The sequence below is a fragment of the Diorhabda sublineata genome, chromosome 3, assembly GCF_026230105.1.
Source record: "Diorhabda sublineata isolate icDioSubl1.1 chromosome 3, icDioSubl1.1, whole genome shotgun sequence".
In the NCBI taxonomy this organism is placed as follows: domain Eukaryota; kingdom Metazoa; phylum Arthropoda; class Insecta; order Coleoptera; family Chrysomelidae; genus Diorhabda; species Diorhabda sublineata.
The window spans coordinates 24752779-24777649 of NC_079476.1; the positions used below are offsets into that span (position 1 = coordinate 24752779).

A 24871-nucleotide genomic window follows, 5' to 3' on the forward strand; every position below is an offset into this window, starting at 1 on the left:
ATACGTTATGTGCTGTATCATTTACAACAATGGTACGAAACAAAGATTTAATTCAAACGCCCAGATGAATAAAAATGCGAATATTTACATCGCACACTCCGAGGTGTTAGACTTGTCAGTCAAAAAATAGATAAAGAAATAACTCATTTCAAATTAATACTTTATTACTGAATAAATTAAAACGTTTCAAGGTGAGTACATTATGAAAAATTTGTTATAAAATTTGAGACGATAGAGAATTCGTCTATATAGTAGTTGTTTGACTTATTATTAATAATATTTAATAATTACAAATACAAATTTAGTCACATTTACCTAAATCAGGTCTAAAAAAAGGTCAGAAGTTCTATTTAGTATAAAATATATGTAAACTTTATAAAGTCTGTTATTGTTCTTATAATAAAATCTTCTATAGCAAATATGGGTGCAAAAAGATTGACTGATTGCTTTTATACATGGATGTTAATACGAGAAGTTAGTCACAGATGTACCTGGTACCACAAAGTTTTAGTTAATATGCGATATACAGCACTTTTAGAAGTGACTACTATGTCTGCTAGCTCGCGCACTTTCAATCGACGATCATTCATGGATTTTGTTCAACATTTCTGGAATCACCACCTCATCACAACAACTGCCATCTCTAGGTCAGGCCAGGTACTTCTTCTTCGAAGTGATCGTCACAAAAAGTAGTTTCGAACTGTAACAGACGAATTAAATATCAGAAACCGTCAAGCAGATTTTAGCAACAAAACAATTTTAGGTTTGTTCCAGGGCACTATCTGTAACTACTTGATTATGCGTTCCAACAGTACCAAATTCAAGTTTTATGTCCCTGCGATAAATTTTTGCAAAACTTTTAAATATGACCAAAATGAGCAATAGAATGTTTTGGGCGATTTTCGAAGCTGGATTGGCATCAGAATGAAGAGCCCATGCCAAAAAAGCACGAAAGGTCACGAAACGCACCAAAAAAATGATGACGGCAATATTACAACCGTAAACGCGGCTTATTACTCTGACTTACTAAGGCTACTATTATAGAAAAAAGACGAGATGTGTGCTTGCTTCATGACAAAACTCCAGTCCAAACTGCTTCGTTTCCCAAAGCTACTGTACACGAATATGGCTTCAAAGTGATTGAACCACCACATAGCCTTGATCTAGCCCCCTACTATTTTTTGTTAGCAAAGCTGAAGACCGAGTTAAGGAGTGTTCGTAATAGTCATGCGTAGTACCCCAAAGTCCAAAATATGATCAAAGTATACATAAATATGCAAATGATTTCTACAGCTTCATTATTATATTTTAAGATCTCGTAGAAGAGAAATTAGCAGTAGTTAATAATAATAATAATAATAATTTAGGTATTTATTATATTTTTCCAAGTGTTTTTAAATTACATTTACAGAACTGCGTAGTGGATTTATTCTTTTGTACTAAAATAATTTTCATCCTTCCGCTAGAAACACTGACATTGATTAATCACCTCTTTGTCAGCTCTATCTTCTCTATTTTATTTAGTTTACTCCGAAGACACTAAGCTAGAACTTCATGCAGATGCAATGGATGTTTTTCCAAACACCATCATGGACGTATTTCTAATGTAAGTGTTTAACTTTTCAATAACAATAATTCGGGGTGGATGGGATTAAAATTAGATGAGATTGCTTTAAAATAGTGACAGGATTACAGAAACGCAAAAGGGATAAATAACATTTACTACAGCGTAGAGCTGTATTAGAGCTGCTTGGTAGTAGAACTAATCTGGATCCCTGGGGGGAGAGAATTCTTAGCTTTATGGAGGGTAGAGGTAAGGAGTACCATCTCATATGAGAGCTTAGCTTAAAAACTGTCCGCTTGTAGACGGTAAATTATAATTCAAAATTTGACCAGAATGGCGCTTCTGTCGGACGAGATATCATAATATGATCCGTCTTCCGTCCGTCTTATTTGAATATGCAGTGTTAAAAAACCCCTCAGACTCGGTGGCGGAAATACTAGGACAACAGAAAAAGGATTTATATTGTGAATAGCGACCTCACCCCGTACGTGTACTTATGTTCATGGATATGAAGCGAGAATTTAGCAGTGACCGGCGTAACTACCGAAGTGAGTCCACGCCCTTGTAAAACGAGGACAGACTTTCTGGTTCAACTACGAAGAACATTTTATTTGTTTTTTCAAATTAAATTACTGAACTGTTTTTCACAATCATGAGTAGGTATGTCGTGTCGAAGAAACTTTACGGCTCACTTCATTTTACTTATTTCAAATGTTTCTGTTTGGACATTAAAAAAGTTGTCTGTCAAGTGTGCGGATTCCTGAAGATTGAGTTCCTCGAGAGATGGCACAAGCTTCTAACTTCACTTAAACTAATTCTAACGTAGGAGAGAGTGAAGTAACTGTTGCGTAACTACACGTACACTAAAATTGTTAATAATAATGACAAGCTGTCATAAAAACAACTTTTTGAAATGTCAAATGTATTGTAAAATGTCATTTTTTTAATGGCATTCAATGGAAAATACTTTCTGTATTAAAATATACTTGAAATATATATTTATTGAATTTCTTTATCTTGTAGATTAGATAAAATTTTCGTAATATGACGAAGGAATGGAATTACCTATTGTCATATAGATAAATTTCGAAATATGATCTTATCGCGGGCCAGTAGTTTCATCTACAAAGTAAACACAATTATATCGGGGCAGCTTGTATTGATTTTAAATTTTATTGTTGACTAATTTAATACGTACCAAAAAAAATCGAAATGAATGAAGTTCGTAGTTTAGTAAGTGTCTTATAAAATATATGTGCTAAACTTGTGTAAACAAAAACATAATTATAAGTTGAAGTATAATAACAATAACAATACATAACCTATAATTAACCTTTTCTTAGATAACTAATTCTGCTAATACGACGTTTACATATGAGGAAAATAGTGATAAGAAAATGTGTCGTTTTGGATTTTATACCAAAATGTTATTATGGCAAAAAATTACTTTTTGGGCTTGTATAGCATTGTAAGTAAAAAGTTTAATATTTCTAGGTTATGTCTATTCACAAACACTAGGGACTATTTATTGTCGGGCTAGGCATCAAAAACATGCTTACCAACATTTAAATTTAAAACAAGAAAAAATTAACAACGTACTTTCGTCCGGCTATGAAGAAAAATCTACACTACACGGGCCGAAAGTTGAAATCTCGATTCTGCACAGTGCCGAAGATAAAACTTTCGTCCATTATTATATACTATTTGTTTAAGTTATTTTTATGATTGGCAGCTTTCTCGTTTCTATTTTTTTCCATTCATCGTATAATTCAAAATCACTCAATTTTTAAAAAGCAGTTGAGTACAAAAGTAATGATAAAAAATTTGTTTGATTTGTTTGTAACTGAACATGATTCCAACAATTTACTTCGCAACCTGCTTTAAAAGTTAGTGTAACTATTATAAACAACACAAATCCAACAATCAGAAACCTTGCTGGAACGCAGTTTCGTCTTTTGTGTCGAATCCGAACTGCAGGAACGAACCTCGTTTCACTCTAGGAAATAATTGACTGTATTATAAAAAAAATATGAGAGATATACTCGTTTTTCAATATAAAAGTTTTTCACTAAAAATAAAGCTGCAATCATTTTCAAATGACATCCATTGAACATATACTTATTCCTTATTTAAAGCTGAATGTTTCAATCTTTATTAAACACCTAAATAATCACAATTTAATGAATACGATCGACAACCCAATATCTATTGTCAAACAATTAAAATAGTCCAAAGTTTATAGGAATTTAGAACAATGCGGTTATGTTATGCAATGAATTATATGATATATGATAAATTGTGCCTTTAAAAGTAATACTAACTAGCTAAATAGAATAGTTTCTAATCGGTGTGGCTTATATTATCCATCATATGCTCAAAAGTCTATTGTTAAGCCGCGTTTACACCGGAGTTAATAACACGAGTTTTTAACAAAAAGTTATTAACTTAGCTGAATCGCCAAAAAATTTCTCTTAACAAAAGTTAATAACTCGTGTTTTCAACAGAAAATTCCATGTTATTAACAAGATTTATGTTATCCATCCAGAGTCGGTAAAGATCAAAGGAAATGTGTTATGTTTTAAACATAACATATGTTAATGACTTGTGTTATTAACTCCGGTGTAAACGCGGCTTTAATAATATCAAGTTTGATTCTTAATAATCGTCATCACCATATAATAGATAGAAGCAAAATTATATTGATGCACCTACTTTTTTCAGATTCATCGTAATATTCTTAGCATTCGTGATAATATGGGTTATATTTCCGTTAGTGTTTATGAACCAGATATCAATCCAGAGGTTTTTTATATTTTTCAATTGTAAGTAAAATACAATATCAGAAAAAATCTAAGACCATAAGACGTGTATGTTTTACATCGTTGCCACGTCGCAATTTCTTTCTTAAATATAATTAGTTGAATATGGTTGGGGAATGTTTGAGGTTTTAATTAATTTTAAGATGTTTGAAGTCTGGTAGTGATGTTGAAATGACGAAAAAATAATCGATTTTTCACTTCTTTTCGTTTTTTCTTCCAAACTAATTGTTTGTAAAACAATGACGGTTACTTTGATGTTCTACTTTTATTGGCAGGCCTTTGTAATTAAACCAATTTTTAGAATTGTCTCATGTCTTTTTCAAATTCATTCTGTTGTTAATTAATAAAATAATAATATATACTTATAGGAGTAAAAAATAACATCTGGTGATATAAGACGTGATAATTATTTTTTCTTATTCACCCAAATATCAAATATATTTTTTATTAGCATTCCAATAAAGTGTTGTTTACAAAACACACTTTTTCCGTTTTAAATAGGTACAAGTCTGACCCACATTTGATCACAGATTTCAAAAATTACTCATAATGATAGTGATAAAGTAAATATACATATGACCTGTCGGCTTATTTGATATTTTCAATCATATACGAATAAATATGATATGAAAAAATTATCTTCATTCCAAGAAAGTCTTTAACACGTATATTAGTGACACACACCGCTATACAAAACTTTTTTATGATTTTTAGTAAAACAAATACACTATATTATTGTTCTATTACTAATACTACTTAATCACCTTGTAAAAGGGACTCTTTAAGAATGAAATACTTCCAACATAAGGAAAAAATAACTGGAACAATCCAGATATATCACAAAAAACGTAAACAATACACTAAATTAGAAAAATAAAACAATCAAATATAGGCAACTAAAAATACAACTGCGTATAGCAACTAGCATAATATATAGTGCTCGGTGTTGCATTGCCAAAAAAATTTATCAGTTATCATCTATAATTTCAGTTAATGATCCCAAAAATCCAGACTTCAACCACCCCGAAAATTATGGTTATAAAGGCGTAGCTAATTTCTACCTTACAACAAAAAATTCCAAAGATGATGAACTGTTAAGTATAGGAGCTTGGTTATTGATACCAGATAGTGAAATCAACAATACAGTCATTCGGGCACATAATGCCCAAACAGTCAGCGAATTGTTGCAAAATACAAAATATCCTATAGTTTTGTACCTCCACGGAGTAGCGTGTAATCGAATAAAACCTATGGAAACGTATAAAGTGTTGAGAAAAAAATTTATGTTAGTTGCAGTTGATCATCGAGGTAAGTTTAAATATTATTGTTGAATTGATTTGAAAAATGGAATTATCTAATAATAGGGAAAGCTATTCAAAACACTTTTATAACGAAATAAAACAAATATATTAAAGAAATTGAAAATATAGCGGGACATTAAAAACTAAAGGAGTCTACAAGTTTTTATTGAGGGTCTGTCTTTCGTCTAGTAGAGGGCGTAGGAATTGAGTTAATAAAGAAAAATCATTAAATCGACCAAAAATAGTGTTAATCACCTATTTTATTATCATTATCAATTAATATATTCGTTAATTAAATAGCTGTAGTTTGTCAATTAGAGGGTGCTAAATTCGAGTCGAACAAATAGGTTGCGAACATAGACATAAAAGTAATAGACTGTACGATTCATACACTATCATATTGAAAAGTATTGTCAACATTAGACAGAAGTAGCCTCTATTATAAGGAAGGAGTATTATATAAGAAATTAGAATGAGCACCTCTAACATTTGACACAGATAACTATACCGTAACTTACTTTGTATCTCGTTCTAATATTAAAATGCGAATTTTATAGAATGCGCAGTCTAGTGTTACGATATCTATGGTTCCGAGTGAATTTAAGAAAACCATTAAAATAAACAAAGATGGCGTTGATTGAACGAATAACCTATTAATATCGTTGATAATAAAATTTAAATAAAATACAATTTAGGTTATGGTGATTCTGGTCCAAACGTAACTCCTTCTGAAGAAGGTATAGTAAACGATACTGTTCAAATATACAAATGGATTCGATCACAGACAAAAAATAACATTTACGTATGGGGACACTCTTTAGGAGGAGCCCTAGCCGTCCATTCAGTTAAACGTTTGAAACTAGAAAATATTGTTCCAATGGGACTTATTCTAGAATCAACTTTTACTACAATCAGAGAAGAAATTCCAGCTACACAAATAGGAAAAGTAGGTTTTGCTATGTTGCTATTATGTTTTACTATATATGAATGAAGTTTTAATATATTCCAGAGTTATCAACAAAATGAATTGAAATACTTGATTTTCCGCTAATAAAATAAAATTATGAAGAGTCTTTTATCGATAATTTTTTATACTTTTAATTCAATTGTCTCGATCAAATAACATAGACAAAGTACAAAAGATCATTTGATTCAACCATAGAATATTATTACGCTCTAGCGCTGTTATTAAATATATCATTTATTCACTAAAATTCGTCACGTTATTTGGTTGTTAATATTTTATCAAATAACACATTCATAGTTTACGATTACTATAGACATACACTCTACGCCATTCTTTTTTATCTATGCTAGTGATTGACATTACTCATTTAAATCGAACGCAGAAACTTTTCTAAAAAGCGCGCTAAAAATGCAGTTTTTAAATGATAACTGTAAATATATTTTGTATGTTAAAAATTGTACCTTACCACCCCAAGTTCTTCGGGTTATATTTATTAAATCGTTTAGATGTTTTCATGGTTATTATGGTTTGAAGCAACTGTTTTAAATCCGCTTGAGACGAACGGATTCCACTTCAAATCTACCACAAACATTCTAGACGTAGACTGCCCTATAATGCATTTGCACGCCCAAGACGATTTTGTTATACCTTGGACGCTTGGTAAAAAGGTGAGATTTCTTGAGATGGTATTTTGTTATATTATTTCTAAATATATGAGGGCTTAGTTTTTTCACGAGTTATTATTTAACAGCTCATTGATGTGGCAATCAATGAAAGAGAGATACCGCCCCAAGGAAATGTTACTTATCATATATTTGGAAAATTAGGTTATGGGCATACTGGTTTAACAAGTGATTCAAATATTCCGAAATTTATTGAGTAAGTTTTAAATTATTTTCTCTCAAATTTAACTTATCGATATTTGAAACTTTTCAATTCAATGTTTTAGATTTCAGTTTTAAATTTTAATTTAATGTTTTAGTGAATTTATAGGATTATGCAGGGATCAAAATAAACAGAAAGGATAGTTTAGTTAGGACCCTTGATAAAATGAATAAATAAAAAACAATACATAATTGTTACCAAAAATTGTACAAAATGTTTTATTAAAATATATTTTTGTATCAAATTTCTATATGATTTGTTTTTATAACCTTTTTATCTTTATCCCAATATCTCCAGGAATCTATATATATATATATATATATATATATATATATATATATATATATATATATATATATAAATGTGAATGTAATATAGGACTTGAGCTGGAACACATGGTCAATTTCCCTAACCCTTTTTAATTGCTTTAAATACATCTCAGTATGTAGTACACTCAGTATACTGTACCTGTTTAAAATCACACAAGGAATTCATAAGAAATGGCAAAATCAAGACGTCATCAAAAATTATAACAATATTACCATCGATAAAACAAAACACACTAAAATAAAAACTCAGAATATTTTCTATCTCTTCTTAACCTATTATGTTGAATATTTCTTTCTTCTACCACTATCCTAATTTCCTATTTTTCTATGTCTACCACTTACAGTGCATTTGTTGAACCTCCTCTTTTCTTCCGTTATTATTTCTTTGAATATATTTCAATCTAGTTATGTTATTCCAGTTTTCCGGTTTATAAAAAAGTTTTTATAGGGATGAAATCGACTTGGATTGTATGTAATTCATAGATCACATATTTTGTGATGTCATCAGCATTAACTTATGTAGATCTATAGAGCTTTTGTATGATTTGATTAACCCGAAGATGATCTATGTTCGGAAAGTAATCACGATCACAATTGTTCGGAAACTGTTCGAAGTTATCAGATCAGAATCATAGGATAGTATAGGGATAGTATTTCTTAAAATTACCCTTAGTTTCGTAATAGTACGGACATTTTATATACACAAAGAGAGTTCTTCTTAATTCTACCTTCCATAATAAGTGGGTAAATGCGATCAGATGACGGGTTACTTCATAGGTTTATGTTTTTTTGAACTTTAATAATTTCTCATCAGCAGCGTAATTAATAGATTACTGAGGCTTGCGGTTTTCATACTTTTTGGTATTTCATCTTAAAAATAGCTCATTGGTATCAAATTTTAGTGTAAAATCCACATGAGTGAGTAAGTCGTTGATAATTGGTCAATAACAATTGTTAAACATCTATTATACAACTGAATAAATATCATGAAGAACTCAATGCACGAAAAAGAAATAAAAATCGAAGTTTTGGAAACTATTACCGGCCAATATGAGAATTCTCTCAATTTCTCAGTTTTCCTCTAGTTGACCAAACTACAATACTTTAGTCATAAAATTTAAGCGATGTGGCCCGTTATATCCTTAACATAAAATCTGTAATGAAAAATTAAATTGGAATTGTTTTCTTCAAAATCAAACCTAATAGGAACATTAATTGTTCATAGATAAATATTGAAAAAAATGACTTGTAGAAGTTTACTGCAAAAATCATTTAAAAATCGGGATATTTTACATGTGATTTTTATTGATTCTTAAACTAACCTAAATTGTCTAGGTTAAATTATGTTCCATCGTTTTCTTGTGCTTTAAAATCGTTTTCCTATTACATTTTTGTAATAAAAAAATCAAATTAATATCAACTTTTTTGTGTATTGAAATCAACTCTAGTAAAGCTGGCAACAATGCTATATTTATGACCTCAGTAATTTAGTCTTATGAATGAGTCAATGGCAGTTGTGTTGTTTCATTTGTTGGACAACAAACACAACGAGTTGTGAGTTCGATGTAGTGTTAGATGTATGGATGTTTGTTTATTAATTTTTCGATAAAATGAGTCGACACAGACAATTTCGCGAATACTGTTTAGTAAATGACTGCGAAACCGAAGCAGAGGATAATGACGTTTTGTTTCCTGATTTAGAAAAACAGAAATGCAATATTCAAAAATGCATCTGCGTTACTTTTTTAACGTAATATAAACTTCATAATTAAATTGTCATGAATATTGTATTGTTTTTCATTTTCAGTTTGGTTGGATTGGGGTTGGTCGTATTTTTGTTGATTTTTATTATATTTCCTTTGATTTTTATGAGTTCTAAAACTCTACAAACCGATCTAGTTTTTACACACTGTAAGTACTGAACAATATTTTTTATCATGCACTGACATATTATCAAATTCTTTACAGTTAATCTACCTAAAGATCCAAAATATTTTCAAACGAGACATTTTCCTGCATACAAAAACAGATACGTAACTTTCAATTACACTAAAGATAACGAGAATCAAACTTTGGGAATGTGGCAGATTCTTCCTGTTAATCTTGCATACGATGAGTTATATGGATCTGTAGATTTTGACGAAGCTCTTTTGAACAGTAATTACAATGTTTTAATTTATTTTCACGGTACTGGAGAAGCGAGATCTTATAATGAAGGCAAATATGGACTACTGAGTTATTTTTTTCACATAATAACTTTCGATTACAGAAGTAAGTTTGTTAAAACATGAAATATTATTTTATATTAATAAAAATATAGGTTATGCCGATTCATCACAAGGAGAACTCACAGAAGATAAAGTGATTGATGATTGTATTGAATTGTACAAGTGGGTGAAAAATAGAACTCATTCGGATATTTACGTATGGGGTCATTCGCTTGGAGCTGCTCTAGCAACTAGAACTGTCGCTAGCTTAGAGAACTTGTATGGTGTTAAAACAAAAGGTCTGGTTATAGAATCTGGATTTACTACTCTCCATGACGAGTTATATGTTCATCCTTATGTAAAAGTGAGTTTTTGCAAATATTTTTTGTTGTATCTCTCAGTATATATTGTTAATACCATATTTATGTATCGTCTTCTTAGAGGTAAAAATCGTAAAAAGTGCAATTTTTTCCAAATTCGAGAAAAAAATTATTGTGTTTTGATACTATCATTTCCTGTTCTGATCGTTTGTGAACCGTTTCGGTATGATCTTTTCAATACTTGGTTGATAGCAAGATTTGTGAATAGCTATCCAATCCTATATAAGTCACTTGGACACACGTTTTCTCATTTGATTCATGTCAAAAATAAATCCATATATCAAATGGTTTCGGAAATATACAATTTTTTCTACAAACATGTCAATTTTTTTCAAAATTTCTGGATATTTTCAAGTTAAAACTACACCTTTATAGCGAGAGTATGCGAAAAACCAGTAAATATCATGTATTTTTGTCAGAAAAATCCAAAAATGATAGTTTCCTGATCAAATGTATAGTTTTCCAGAAATCCAAATTTCATAAATATTCCACCTATAATAGTTATTTTGAGTATTAATTAAGTTTAAAATTCTAAGAAGATAAAACTTATCAGGTGTAATCTATAGATATTACACAGTTTGTTTACGTTAATTAAACAATTAAATTGAGACCTACCTAAGCATATTTGTATTATCAAAGTTCTGATATTATTCATCCGTAAATTAATTAAATATATATTTTCTTGGAGATAACAACTTTTACCTCTTATTTATTTACAATTTTATAGTTGTACATGATGAAAATTAGTTTGAGGAAAAAATTTTAACTTATTAATACAATTTGGATAATGGGTACCATCCATCCTCGAGAAAAGAAGCCACCCGAAGTTGCAGTTGTATATTTGAACTTGTTAAAACCTGCGCCATATTGTAAAAATTAATCAGTAGCGTAACGATTTTATATTTTGTAGGTTGATAATGCAAAATATGAAATTATTTATTTATCACGACATTTACGTAGTATAATAGTATAAATTTGAATTCCATAGGTTTGTTCTTGGTAGCTGCACTGGCAGAACTAATTCAACAAGTGTAGACTAAAGCGTTCTTTAAAGCAAAATTAGCGCTAGTGTCGCTGTGTTCTTAGTAGCAGTGCAAGACAACTAGTTCACTCAGTTCACTGTACTGTTTGCATTGGGTCTAGATTCAGTGCAGCCAGTGCAATAAGTCTAATTTGGAAACGGTGGCACTACATCAAATATCAGAAAGTACTAAATCTTTTTCTTTATTGTTAATACTACAAGGCTTGAATCACATAAAATAACATCAAATACTAAGTGTTGTATATATAACAAATGTTCCATTACTCTCTGTACTACTCTGCACTATATCATTTTTTGTATCCCATCGAACTAATTCTATACACTTCTGCACTGGTCCAGTTCAGTACAATTACCACAAACCTCATTTCGGATTCCATAAAAGTTGTTAATTTGCTATCACAAACCCTAAACACAATCTCAAAAATAATTAAATGGGTTAAATTATAAATTTTCGTTCTAGACCAGTGGCATAACGCGGCCATTACTAAGATAGAATTTGGATTCTGTGATTGTCAATGTTCGAAATTCGAACGACTTTTCTCGTGAAACGAAAATATTTTTAAAGCAAATACCATTGTACGTCACAGTTCATTTATATACTATATTACCGTGTTGTCTGATTGTTCCAATAGACGAGGAATAATGGAAACTGAAATTGTAAGGTTATGTCATTTGTTTATCTTATGAGCGATGGTTTAAATTGTATAGAACTAATAAAAAATAATGATGTGTAATGGAATTTGAATTGTTAATACCGAGGGTTTTAAAAATTACTATAAATATAAAATATATCAAATTTTGGTGGCAAATTGATATTTTGAAATAACAAACACTGAAGGCGCAACTTTGGTTAATCGTTTTCAAACTACATTATGAAATATTTTAGTAGTTCAGTAAAACATAAAGCATTTATGTATGAATTGAAGGTAATATATTGAGGATAGGAGAAATAATGAATTTTTTCTTTTGTACTATTGTATTGTAAATTTCGTCAAACACTAGTCAAATTGAAAAAAAAGTTCGTATCTTTCGTGTTAACCAAATATAATCAAAGAGCCGTCAAAATTAGTTTTAGATTTAAAAATAAGAACGTTTCAGATATTCACCTGGCTTCCATGGTTTAATCAAGTCATCGTTAATCCTTTATACAACAATGGTTTTATTTTTGATACAGTAAGTCACCTGTTAACAATAACAAGCCCTGTAATGGTGCTACACGCAGAGGATGACAATGAAATTCCCTGCAGTTTTGGACGTAAGGTAAAATAAAAAGATTCTATTATATAAACATATTTTATTAAAACATATACATATAGATAAAATAAAATAGGTACATTGGGATTTTCTCATGCTTTTTTACTTGTTCTAAAAAATAAATAAAAGATATTAATTACGAGGTTTATCTGAAAAGTACCCGAATATGAAATCAAAAAATAGAACAGTTTGAGCAGCAATAAACAACCAGGACTCTATCCAAATAGACAGAGTTTCTTTTGATGTCTGAAATGTGAAGTTAATATCTGTGTGTAGAATGCAATACAAATCAATCTGAAAGAATTTGAATAATCATTGAATCTTTAACCACAACCAACATCAAACAGACCACACCAAGTGATAATATTACGATTAAGACCATAAAAATCTTATAACACGAACCGAGTTATCAAGATGTGAAGCCTGTGATGTAGATCTGAAAACTTTGGTGGAAAAGCCCGGCTATCTTCGTGTTCAAGTTGAAAACTTCTCAGGGGGTGTGTGTAATGTCTAATTACAAATCAAAATTTATTTATATTGGTTTTATGGGGTATAGGCATTCAAATTCATAGGACTTTGAAGAGTTATCAGTAAGATAATAAAACTAAGCTATACTTCTTACCATTTGCCTGTTTTCGGATTATAATAACACATTATTTTAGCGTTTTCGAGGTCTTAGATTCCATTTAGGCCCCAAATATCGATTAGTGCTTCCGGTTTGACCAAAAATTTGGTTAGTTTACTTCCGGTTGACTTTTTGAATGAAAAGTTTTATTTTGGGCGGGCCTGTTTCCAGTAGATGAGGATTGGCTAGAGGGAGTCAGTCAAAAATAATTGCTGTTCGCATTTCTAGTAATATTTTATTCGAATTGGGAACTTTATGTAGATGTTGTTCCGAGGAAAGGATCCCTTTTTAGGTTAGGTTATCTTATTTGGCTGGTAAGTCGAAAAAAAGATGTTTTTCTATGAAATATGGTGATTTTTTATATCAAAAATGAACTGCGGTTTCGTGTAGTTCATAAATCCAGTTAATAATCAAACTAAATAGGAAATTAATCAATCCAGTTATAGGTAAAGTCATTTCCAACATCTGGGATCTCGATAAATGGATTCTGCGACGTAGAAAATGACAATTCAACGTGTTCTTATTATGATTGTGTGTATTGATGTTGTTCCGAGGAACGGATCTGTTTTTAGGTTAGGTTAGGTTATCTCATTTGGTTGGTAAGTCAAAAACAGATGTTTTTCTATGAAATGTGATGTTTCTTTATAACAAAGATAAACTGCCATTTCGTGTAATGCATAAATTCAGTTAAAAAACAAACTAAATAGGAAATTAACTAATTTCCGACATCTTGGATCTCGATAAATGGATTCGACGACATCGAAAACGACAATTTAACGTATTTTTATTATGATTTTAAACATTTCAATTTCATACAAATTATAATTAATGTAAATAATTAAATTGAGAATATTTGTAACGTGAGACGACTGTTATCGGATTTTATCGCGTCTAAGGAAAAGTAGTAAACGCAAATTTCCGTTTCTTTTGATAACGACTTATAATTAAATAATAACTTTTTATACAGGTTGAAATAAAAATATATGTAACATTTATAAGAATATTTCTTGTTAAAATGCCACTTTCGTAACAAAATAATAAAATTGTTCGCACATGGAGCACTTCGAAGCAAATGGTCGCTTGTTTTGTCGGAATAACTAGACATGTCGTCACCGTTCCATTCGAGCTATGTAAAACGGTCAATTCTGAATGGTACAACAGCATTTGGTTGCCAAAAGTTTTCACAGAAACTAATCGCAGAAGGCGAATCATTATCCACCACGACAATGCGAGCTCTCACACATCAGTTAAAAAAAACGTTTTTGAACAGTCAAAACATCGATTGGATGAGTCCTCCGCTGTATAGTCCTTGTATGGAATCGAATGATTTCTTTTTATTCTCGCAGATCAGAAATAAACGGCGAATTCAACGTTTTTCTTTACATGTTGATGTGTTTTGAAGGTACCTCAATCGGAATGGAAAAAATTCTTCGACAGTTGGTTCAAACACATGTAAAAGTGTATTGATATTCATGGAGGACATTTTGAATAAACAATAACCCTCGAAGTTTAAGTTTCATTACTTCACTGTATGATCGATAATCTTTTTCAATTGATATGATTTCGCCCAAATTTTGACTTTTCCAAACAAATACAAAGATAATCTAACCTAGAAATTGTATAGACGCACCAAAAATGTTGCATGGGACTCGCCGTGTTTCGATACAAGTTGTTACATGTCGCACTATTCTTGTTACAATGAGCGACACTTGTAGCATAGTGTAAATGAGTCTTTATAGTTATTAGAAGGGGATAATATTACTGTCGAATCAATTTCTATTGAGTGAAAATCAAAACCAAGTCTTTTCATGTCTTCTAGTTGGTGTATGTAGCGGAGACAAGGAATATCACAACCATATATCATGAATTTGATGGTAAATATGGTTACAAACATAATTATCTTTACAAAGATCCTTTTATGAAATTGTATATCATGTAAGTGCGATTGTTTAACTTATTTTCTGGTATGAATCGTTGGATTGAAATTTCAGGAACTTTATCGATGAAGCAAGCAACAGAATCTTATGAACATTCAAGCAAAGAAAAAATGAAAAGATAATTAGCTCCTATCAAAGATGTAAAAAGGCTGTGATCTTATAAACTCCACGCATATTCTGTAATCATGACTTAGTGGTGATGCGTTCTGTATAATTTCATTTTAACATGATATATCGGTTGAGAATAGGTAATATATTTTCATGACACATTTTTTTGTTTTTTTATGTAACCTCTTCCAAATCCCCAATATTTTTCATGAAAAAATCCTCTTCAAATAAACCAAAATACAATCTAGAATACTTACATAGAGGACGAAATATTTGGGGATCCAATTGAAAAAAAATGTCGTTAGAGCCACCCTGAACATCGAAACTAAAATTTGAATACAGAAATACATTCCTTGTTAAAAAATACATTTAAAGGCCGATTCATAAACTTGACTTACCGTTCGCGGGTAACGTTTTTCGTTCGTATCAAATTCTACATTCTATTCATAAACTTAAAGTTGCTGTTAACCTAAACATTTCGTTGTTCTTTTTGAAGTGTGTACTGCTTTTTGTTTTCATGATATTTTTGTGTTTTCGTTTTTAATCTGGTGTTTATGAACGATATTATAGAAAATAACGAAAAGAAAACAAACAAAGCCAAAAGACCACCATAAACAAACAATCAGAAATAGAAATAAACCCAATGTAACGTCATACGTCAAAATCACGTAACAAACGTAAACTGATGCGTTTGCACTTCTCTATTGCTACGGACGGCCAACGGAAAAAAATAAAATTCTTTTATGTTCAAAGTCACCAACGGCAGACCGCATTTCAATCTATAATTTTGTAATAGAAAACGATAAGTCAAGTTTATGAATCGGCCTTTAATGACATCATGTATAAGAAGCCATGTTCGATATACAACCATAGATAAACTTTAAATACGGAGCGACTATTTTGATGACGGTACATTTCCATTGCACTTTGCAAGAAAGTTTATGAATTTTTGTAATTTTTTTCCTACGGCCAGAAAACTACAATATCCAGTGTGTAACGTGCATAAAAGTTTGGTTGCACACTCGTCTAAGCTTATTCTCCTCACCACATCTTTGGTATAAAATGCGGAAACGAATTCCAACACTCCTGTCAACTAGACATTTGTTCCAGTATACGGTTATGTGAAATTTAAATTTGTATAAATAATATTCCAAGAGAAACTTGTTAATAAGTAACTTATTGGATGGTATATAGATGCAGCAGCACTATGGTGTCAATTTTTATTAATTAATTCAATGGTCTTTTATAATTTAAGTTTGGTAAGTATCAAATCATTTTACAGCACAATACTCTAAAATAATACACAGTACTTTTATATATATATATATATATATATATATATATATATATATATATATATATTAGTTAAAACCGGGTTCATAAAGAAATAAAAATATTATAATGAAAAATTACCGATTTATATCTTTTTATTGTTTTCTAAAAACTCATTTCGCGTATAGTCATGACGTTATTACAATAACAGATGTTTTTAGAGGTTATGTGATAATTCTTTGTGGCTGGATGCCAAAAACATACATTCGCATGCGTCAAACTATATATCTATATATCTAATTATGCTATTTTTCTCACTTTATAATGTCTTATATTTTTATTTTTTCTGAACGAGCCCACAGTAAGGGTTCAAATATTTTCCCTCAAATAACTATAGTTATCACGCATGGTAATAAGCAACGTACATTTATGTAACGTATATTGTGTTGCCTGACTGTTTGTAGTCTTTTAATTCAATACACAAGAGTGTTGACGTCACACACCGCCATTGCTAGGGCACGTCAGGGATCACTTTCCCACCAAAGTTTTAACTACGTTGACCATCGTATATGTGTTGAGTGATTTCTCATTTTTCCGTATTTTCTTTCATAAATTTTGCAAAAATATACCTTCTGGTACAAAACACTAAACCAATTAAACGGTTTTAAAAAGCACACATTACCTCTCAAATTTTGTTTATATACTATAACAATATGACTGCCTTGACGTCACGCTCCGGTTGTCTAATGTTTATGAACTCAATCGTTGCCACGTTGATTGTTAAAACGATGAATTTCTTAATTCTTTATTAAAAGACGTAATTATCAAAATTTTTTGCTTTCGTTGGGTTCACAGTATGTTCGTTGAATATTTTTAAAATTCGAAAACGTATAATTTCTGAATAAACTGAAACGTCGGATATAAAGTTAAGTATAAACTGTACCTATAATTATATACCCTTGACCTTGTAGTGTACAATTTAAGTTAAAACAAACGCGTGTAACAAAGACCGATATACTTTGAAATTTATCTATATAATTATCTAAAATCGATGTAACTATTATCCTTAATAATGCAGTGGATATTTATAAAAGAAAATAATGTCTTTTATTTAAAAGGTTCGTTCATTTATTATATAACCTCTCTTCCATTCAGCCGAGTGAAATTTGAGATATTAAAAAGTTTATTTGAACACTTTCTTAGTCAGATACTGGTTGTCCATTCTATTAACAACACTGAGAGTAGAAACAGAGATTAGTTTTTCTACATATAGCACCAGTATCAGTATCGAACATTATCTAAAAACATTCATTTATATCAGTGGCAGAGTGATGTTTATTTTTTTCATTTTTTAAATAAAATTAGTAATCAGTTTGGTGAATGAAAAATGGTACGTATATGTCACTTATTGATAAAATTTAAATGTGTAATGTTATTGAAGTACAGTGACGTGGAAAATTTTTAAATTATTGTATTTATTATTATAAAGCTATTTACATAGAAAATATCATGTCGTATATCAACTTAAATTTAGTGACTTGTTAACAAAATGTAAGGCATTGAATATAACACGTATCTATGTTACAATAAGCGATAAAAGTGTTCAGGTGCACATATAGTACATATTAATATGTTGATAAAGAATGTAGTAGACGGGAAATGGAATAATATATCAAGGTTGATTAAAACGTCGCCCTGTATAGCCTTCCATCCGAAAACCGTTACACAAATAAACGTAACTATCCATAAACAGACTTCAGTCAAACATAAAACCAGTTAAACAATCAGTTGAAGTGCACCGTATGATTTAATCAAAAATTTTATTGACCAACTTTGTTGGACAACCGAAACGCCTGTATGTCAGGAACCCAAACAAACATTATTCATCTGTGAAATCGGTGCGTAGTAAGTTGGGGCCTTTGTTAGTTGATTGCATATCAATGTGTTAGTTGGATTATGTGATTGCTTTTACTATTAAATTTTATTCAAGTGGGTTCCATTCATATAGTTATTATTAAGGGAAAGTGGTAATAAACAACATTATTTACTGTGAAAAAAAAATGTTTTACTGACAGCTACTAGTTATTAGCCATTTGTACACATAGGCGTGCGAAAGAGAAGATAAAAATATGATATGAGTATAAAACTTTTTTTTGAATAAAGAAACTAAAGTCTATTTATCGAAGAAAAAACTGAACTAAAACATATTCACGAATACTGTCTCCGTGTTCGAACATATTTAAGAAAATTACGCAACAGACAAATATATCGCCAATTCCGCGCCGTTTTTTATTTGTAGTATATTATAGTGCCATTGATTTGAACCAATAACGATGCCGCGCCGCGTTTCGCTCGGAGTGTTCACGTGCTGATCACGCTCTGATCATTGTTTTGGTTTGCTATTTTTTTATACATAGACTTTCCCTGTATATTAGTATATGTTGGGTTGGTTTAAAAAAGGAGTAGAGTTATGAATAAGTGATTCTACAGCTGTAATTGGTCAAATTGAAACGAGAAAATAGCATAAATGGCATATAATTTCAAAATAAATTGCTTGAAATATCTCAGAAAGTTTGGAATGACAAGTAGAACGAACCTAACCTAACCTCGTTTTAGGTGTCGTTTAATACTGTCAAGTTATTTCAAGCAATTTCCTTTCAAATTATATGCTATTTATGTGATTTTTTCGTTTCAATACCTTTTTAATACAATTACAGTTACAGAATCATTATTTCATAATCCCGCCCCTCTTTATTATTCGGTAATGAATGGTTGCTTATTTCAAGTTTTTAACTCCACCCACTTCCGTCACCGGTATGATACGGAAGTCTTATCCATTTTTATATGACAGTAGTTTGAAAAAAAATTATTTACGCAAATTTGAAATATCAAAATATTTATTGTTATCAAAAATCAAAAGTGCGTTACAAAGTTTTTTAATCATATTGTTTTCTTTATAATATTTTCGTACAGGTATTTTTACACTTTACTAAAAAACGTCACCCTGTATTTATCAATTTATTCGAATAATTTTCACCATAAGTTACTTATCAATTGAATTTGAAGTAGAACTGTCAAATTGTCATTTTAATAATAATAATATAATATGTTATACAATGTATGAGATAGAGACTATGTTTACATATTTTTTCTACCCTTGTATAAATCTTATACACCAGAAACTACGATATGTTTTGAATAAATTAAAATAACTTGTACAATATATAATCAAGTTCCATACTCCGCCATTGTATTAACTGTTAACAATTTTATGGTCATCTAGACAACCAGCGTTGCCAAACTTATCATAAGATTAAAAGTTTTCGGAATTTCTACGATGATTACGCTGTGATTAAGTATAATTTCGAGTAATCTTGTTGAAACAAATTTTTTTTACCGGAATTATGTACGATGATATTCATTGACTAGATAGATTATTATAATGAAAGTATTATTTGTATATTTTTGTTGTATTATTATCGAACGATAAAGTTTTTATTGTAACAATGGCAACTCTGTTTTGGTCAAAAGCGATAGTATTGAACGAGAGGGAAACAGAATACATAACTTCCTATATAGTTTCTAATTTTAATTTTAGGGTATGTAAAGAATTTGAGAAACCGTGAAGATTTGAAGGAAGCAACACCAAAGAAATTACAACATTTAAAAACTTATTATTTATGTAATGAAAACATACAAGTAATTGGTACTTTAGCAACAATTACAAAGAAATAATATGGTAAGACAACATGTTTTATATATTTTTTCTTGGTGGTTATTGAAATTTTTTCTTAGGCGCGAGGAAGAGGTGGAGATGGTTGCAAAAAATGTCTTTTAGGGACTTGTTTGTACATGTGAGTAAAATTTTTATTTCTAATATTTTAGTTATAATGACAAAAATAAGTACGTTTATATAAATGTATTAGTATTGTTTAAATCATTAAAATAATAATATTGACAAAGAAAGTGGTGAAAACATCTAATAGGACTAATGTCAAAACGATCTTACACGACTATACACGATTCTATATCCCTTTGGTCACTTTTAATTAATATATGAGAATCAAATTCTCGATTGATTGACATTAGTCCTAATACGAGAGTTGCTACTGAAGTTTTGAGATAAGACAAATAAACACAAATATTTATAATTGAATGTGACTCTATTGTTTTTCAAAATATTTTCCATTAACATTAATTCACTTCAGCTTGCTAGATAGTGCTTTATCAACAAAAGTCGAAACGAGTTGATCGGTACACTACTTTTGGTTTAATCCACGACGAAAATAATAGAAAATTATTGCACAAAAATATATTTTTTTCACCAAGATGAACGTTTCAAGTATTTGTAAATAACTCAAACAGCATTCGTTTTGAGTACATTCACCATTAAAATGTCAACGTCAGATTTGACAGAATCACATCAGTGTTGCCATATCTCAAAAGTTAAGTAGCAACCCTAGTAGATATACGTATTATCGGCTTAAAAAATGTTTGAACTTCCAGTTTTGTGGTTCTACTATTATTATTTATAGTAGTATTCGTTATAGTCCCCGTAGTATTTAAATATAGTGTCGGAATTCAACGAAGTCTAATATTTCCCACATGTGAGTTGAATTAAATTTATTTTTGTGTACGTTTTGATTACGAATTAATGTTTTTTAGGGGTCATCACTCCTAAAAATTACTCAGACATTGATGATTTCAAAATAAAAGGAGTAAAAAACTTTTACGTAAATCTGTACGATAATTACACGACAGATGGCGCTGAAAATATAATTCTAGGCGTATGGCAAATATTACCAGACGAGTTATTGAGTGAATTAATCGATAATAGTGATTATAATTTTGACGGTATATTGAATAATGGAAATTATAGTATATTACTATATTTACATGGAAATGGACAGGACAGGACCGAATCTGTGGAAATCTATAATGTTCTAAGGAAATTTTTCCACATATTTGCTGTTGATTATAGAGGTAAGTTGATATTTTTCAGTGAAAAATTTAACTATTCTAATAATAGTTGTGTAAAGATATTGAAAATCACACAAAAATTAAGGAAAAACGGCCTCATATGTCGAAGAAACAACCACTGTTTCATCAAGATAATGCCCCGATTCAGTAGTCGATGGTTAAATTCAACGAATTGCTTCCTTATCCATCATATAGTCCATATCTGGCCAACAGTGACTACTGAGTATTCGCTGATCTCAAAAAAAGCTCGCGATAAGAAATTTAATTCAATTGAAGAAGCAACTGCTGAAAGTGAAGCCTATTTTGAGGCAAAAGCGTTGGAATGATTTTACTGCTCTTGAAGGAGATAACATTGATGAATAAAATCGATTTTTAAAATGTACTGGTGTCTATTTATTCAAGGTTGTGTTGCAAAATTTTAGGTTATGCTGATTCAACTTCTGCCGAATTAACTGAAACGGCAATAGTAAGAGACATAGTGGAATTTTACAAATGGTTGAGTGTTCGTACGAATTCAAAAATATATGTTTGGGGACACTCATTAGGTACCGGAGTTGGTACTCAACTTATAGCAAATTTAAAAAAAGATAAAATTAGCAGCAAAGGACTCATCTTGGAATCACCGTTTACATCTGTTACAGATGTGATGATGATCCATCCTGTAATAAAGGTAATTTCACTGTTAGTCCATTTTTTTTTAATTTATAACAATAACTTAAAAAAAATGACAACAAGTGATATTTTTTGTTTGCAAATCCAGTTTATTGTGGTTAACGTCTGGAAAATTCTTGATTTATTTTAATTTTTCTGTTAGACCTTCTCGTTTCTCCCATGGTTTAGATCAACTTTAATAGAACCAATGATAGACAATGGTTTCAATTTCGATTCAGCAAAATATATCCTGGATGTAGATTGTCCTATAATGATAGTTCACGCAAAGGATGACACAATTATACCCTATACTTTCGCTAATGAGGTATGCTTTCAAAGTAGAAACATTGTACTTGAATATTACACTCATTTATAGAAATATTACGTATATATAAGAACTATGAGGGACAGTCAATGATTTCAGGATGATTATTAACATTTTTAGCTTTATAATATAGCGGTGAATAACAGAAATTGGACGTATCAAGGTAATGTCACTTATCATCTATTTGATGAGTTGAATTATGGTCACATGTACATCTTCAAAGCTCCAGAACTACCAACTTTTGTTAGGTAAGTGTAGGATCTCTTTTACCAAGAGACATAATGTTTATAAACCCAAAATATCAAAATTTGTTGAATTGTTATTCTCTTTTCCCTTGTGATTTTGTATATATATATATATATATATATATATATATATATATATATATATACAACAAATTCAAAGAAATTTTCGAAAAACTATGAAACTACCATTCGGTTGCATTATTAATCAAGAAAGTTTTTAAATTAATCTTAATTTGTCGTCAGACACGCGATTTATATTTGTTTAATTCAATGTCTTGTTCTCTGGAATTATGACAGTCGATAGACTAATTAATGGACAAAAGTACCAAAAATCACCAACAAAAAATATTCCTCAATTTTCAATGTTTCGCTTCTGGTAGAAGTCTCCAAAAGTAATCTGCTCTTATTAACGAAATGGCCTGATGAAATGAAGTTAATATCGAAAAACTACCTACTGTTTTTGGTTTATTAATATTTTATTTCAGTGAATTCATCGAAGAATGTGATAAGTTTGAGAAGAATAAATGAGGATTAGAAATGGTGTACTGAAAATTTGCCACTATAGGATCAAAAATTGTATTAAATTTTTTATGTACTTATAATTTTACTACTTCGTAATAAAAACATTTGGCTGTTACTTCTACTTACCTTCTTTTATTCCTTATCCTTATTTACGGAAACAAATTTAATTGGTTGTATATTCCAATAAAGATCAGAATGGCGTACAACGTTTTCTCTTGTTTTGAACTTTAGTTCACAAAGTTGACTATTTATATAGTATATTTTCACAAAAATAATAGGCGCTATCTAGAGGCGTCAACCTTAACTACAAATGTCACACCTGTCACTAAACGCAAGTAAATTCAAATTTGATTAACGACACGAAATTTTCTACTCATATCACTACACGAAAAATGGACTTAAAATGTGAATGAAAAATTATAAATAAGATTGTATGCAAAAGTTGAATAAAATATTGAGACCCTAAATCAGTATTGTTAATTTCCTGCATCCATCTTCTAAAACGTATCAATATAAGATAAGGGAATAAGTATTATATTAAAGGAAACCTGTAATATTATTTTTTAAACTCAACCAAACAAAAAAATATTCACTATAATAGATCTATCAAAAGATACATAAACGAAACATAATAAAAAGAATACACAAACATAGTAATGAATCACAACTGGAACCATCAATGCACTACCAACATAAAATTATTTACTTTAGTCTCATTTTTGCCAGTTTGATTTCAATTTGTGCTATCAGACCCATCTAGAGTTCTGAACGGAAAAAAATAACGACCTTGAGACTTGCATTTAAATTTAATTTGTGTTATAAATACCATAAAACTTGGAAATTCAAATTAAGATTTTCTATTTTATGTTAAATACTATGAAATTGATTGCGTTTCAATAGTCATATGTTTAATTTAATAAAGTTTCTCTTTATTTAACTTATATACATATACATATAGATATTCTATTTTGGCTTTTTTGTTATTCAACAAATGCCACGATATTTTTAAACCAAACAAATCCTTTTGACATTTCTGTATAGTTTCTTGAAAATATAAAAAAATTTATATAGAAAAAAGAGCCTTGGTTTATGTTGGTTAACAAGCATAGTTCTAAATAATCAATTCATTTATATTCACTACTGTTTAGGTTGTTCTCCGTCATATAAAACTAAATCGATAAATCAATTGTCGTATCATGATTTTTAAATAATTTGTGGTATTATTGTACAACTCGAAATACTAGTTGCATACTTTTGCATCGATTTAATTTATTTTAATGTTTATGACCTGGATAGACTTCCCAATTTTAAATAAAATTTGTTTTTAGAATATTCTATTATTGAAATCATATCACAAGTCTCAGTTCTAGTTACTAATTGAAATACGATCGGAAATTTTATGGGCTATAAGAGATATTGGTTGCATACCACCTAATCGCCAAAATACGTATTTACATC

At 30.0% G+C, this 24871-nt stretch overlaps 3 protein-coding genes across 7 annotated transcripts; all 3 read left to right on the top strand.

Annotated features, from left to right (window-relative positions):
* Nucleotides 1–49: 49 nt before the first annotated feature.
* On the top strand, nt 50–7784 carry LOC130442206 (lysophosphatidylserine lipase ABHD12-like). 5 transcript variants are annotated; one of them, XM_056776336.1, is made up of 8 exons: nt 50–191; nt 1525–1606; nt 4286–4386; nt 5374–5691; nt 6380–6630; nt 7158–7319; nt 7403–7530; nt 7634–7784. In XM_056776336.1, the coding sequence occupies exons 2-8, from the start codon at nt 1566–1568 to the stop codon at nt 7677–7679; spliced, it is 1047 nt and encodes a 348-aa protein (XP_056632314.1). In that variant the 5' UTR covers nt 50–191; nt 1525–1565; the 3' UTR covers nt 7680–7784. The 5 variants fall into 5 exon arrangements, with proteins under 5 accessions (XP_056632314.1, XP_056632315.1, XP_056632312.1 ...); XM_056776334.1 differs by lacking the exons at nt 50–191; nt 1525–1606 and adding exons at nt 2669–2797; nt 2908–3032; XM_056776335.1 differs by lacking the exons at nt 50–191; nt 1525–1606 and adding exons at nt 2677–2797; nt 2908–3032 and having other exon boundaries at nt 7608–7784.
* A 1565-nt stretch (nt 7785–9349) lies between these two features.
* On the top strand, nt 9350–15579 carry LOC130441598 (lysophosphatidylserine lipase ABHD12-like). Its single transcript, XM_056775345.1, has 7 exons — nt 9350–9615; nt 9673–9776; nt 9834–10136; nt 10186–10436; nt 12593–12754; nt 15193–15308; nt 15365–15579. The coding sequence occupies exons 1-7, from the start codon at nt 9476–9478 to the stop codon at nt 15399–15401; spliced, it is 1113 nt and encodes a 370-aa protein (XP_056631323.1). The 5' UTR covers nt 9350–9475; the 3' UTR covers nt 15402–15579.
* Nucleotides 15580–17892: 2313 nt separating this feature from the next.
* On the top strand, nt 17893–23534 carry LOC130441212 (lysophosphatidylserine lipase ABHD12-like). The gene is made up of 9 exons (XM_056774784.1): nt 17893–18080; nt 20289–20429; nt 20486–20544; nt 21197–21297; nt 21356–21673; nt 22093–22340; nt 22485–22646; nt 22767–22894; nt 23377–23534. The coding sequence occupies exons 2-9, from the start codon at nt 20427–20429 to the stop codon at nt 23417–23419; spliced, it is 1062 nt and encodes a 353-aa protein (XP_056630762.1). The 5' UTR covers nt 17893–18080; nt 20289–20426; the 3' UTR covers nt 23420–23534.
* Nucleotides 23535–24871: the final 1337 nt, after the last annotated feature.

Excerpts from the sequence above, each read along its gene's own strand:
- LOC130442206 (XM_056776334.1), top strand. The coding sequence starts at position 2,777 with ATGAATGAAGTTCGTAGTTTA. Across the intron at positions 6,631-7,157 it reads CAGCTACACAAATAGGAAAA|ATGTTTTCATGGTTATTATG; the intron begins GTAGGTTTTGCT and ends TAAATCGTTTAG. Across the intron at positions 7,320-7,402 it reads CTTGGACGCTTGGTAAAAAG|CTCATTGATGTGGCAATCAA; the intron begins GTGAGATTTCTT and ends ATTATTTAACAG.
- LOC130441598 (XM_056775345.1), top strand. The coding sequence starts at position 9,476 with ATGAGTCGACACAGACAATTTCGCGAATACTGTTTAGTAAATGACTGC. Across the intron at positions 12,755-15,192 it reads CCTGCAGTTTTGGACGTAAG|TTGGTGTATGTAGCGGAGAC; the intron begins GTAAAATAAAAA and ends CATGTCTTCTAG. Across the intron at positions 15,309-15,364 it reads TTTATGAAATTGTATATCAT|GAACTTTATCGATGAAGCAA; the intron begins GTAAGTGCGATT and ends TTGAAATTTCAG.
- LOC130441212 (XM_056774784.1), top strand. Across the intron at positions 21,674-22,092 it reads ATTTGCTGTTGATTATAGAG|GTTATGCTGATTCAACTTCT; the intron begins GTAAGTTGATAT and ends GCAAAATTTTAG. Across the intron at positions 22,341-22,484 it reads TGATCCATCCTGTAATAAAG|ACCTTCTCGTTTCTCCCATG; the intron begins GTAATTTCACTG and ends TTTTTCTGTTAG.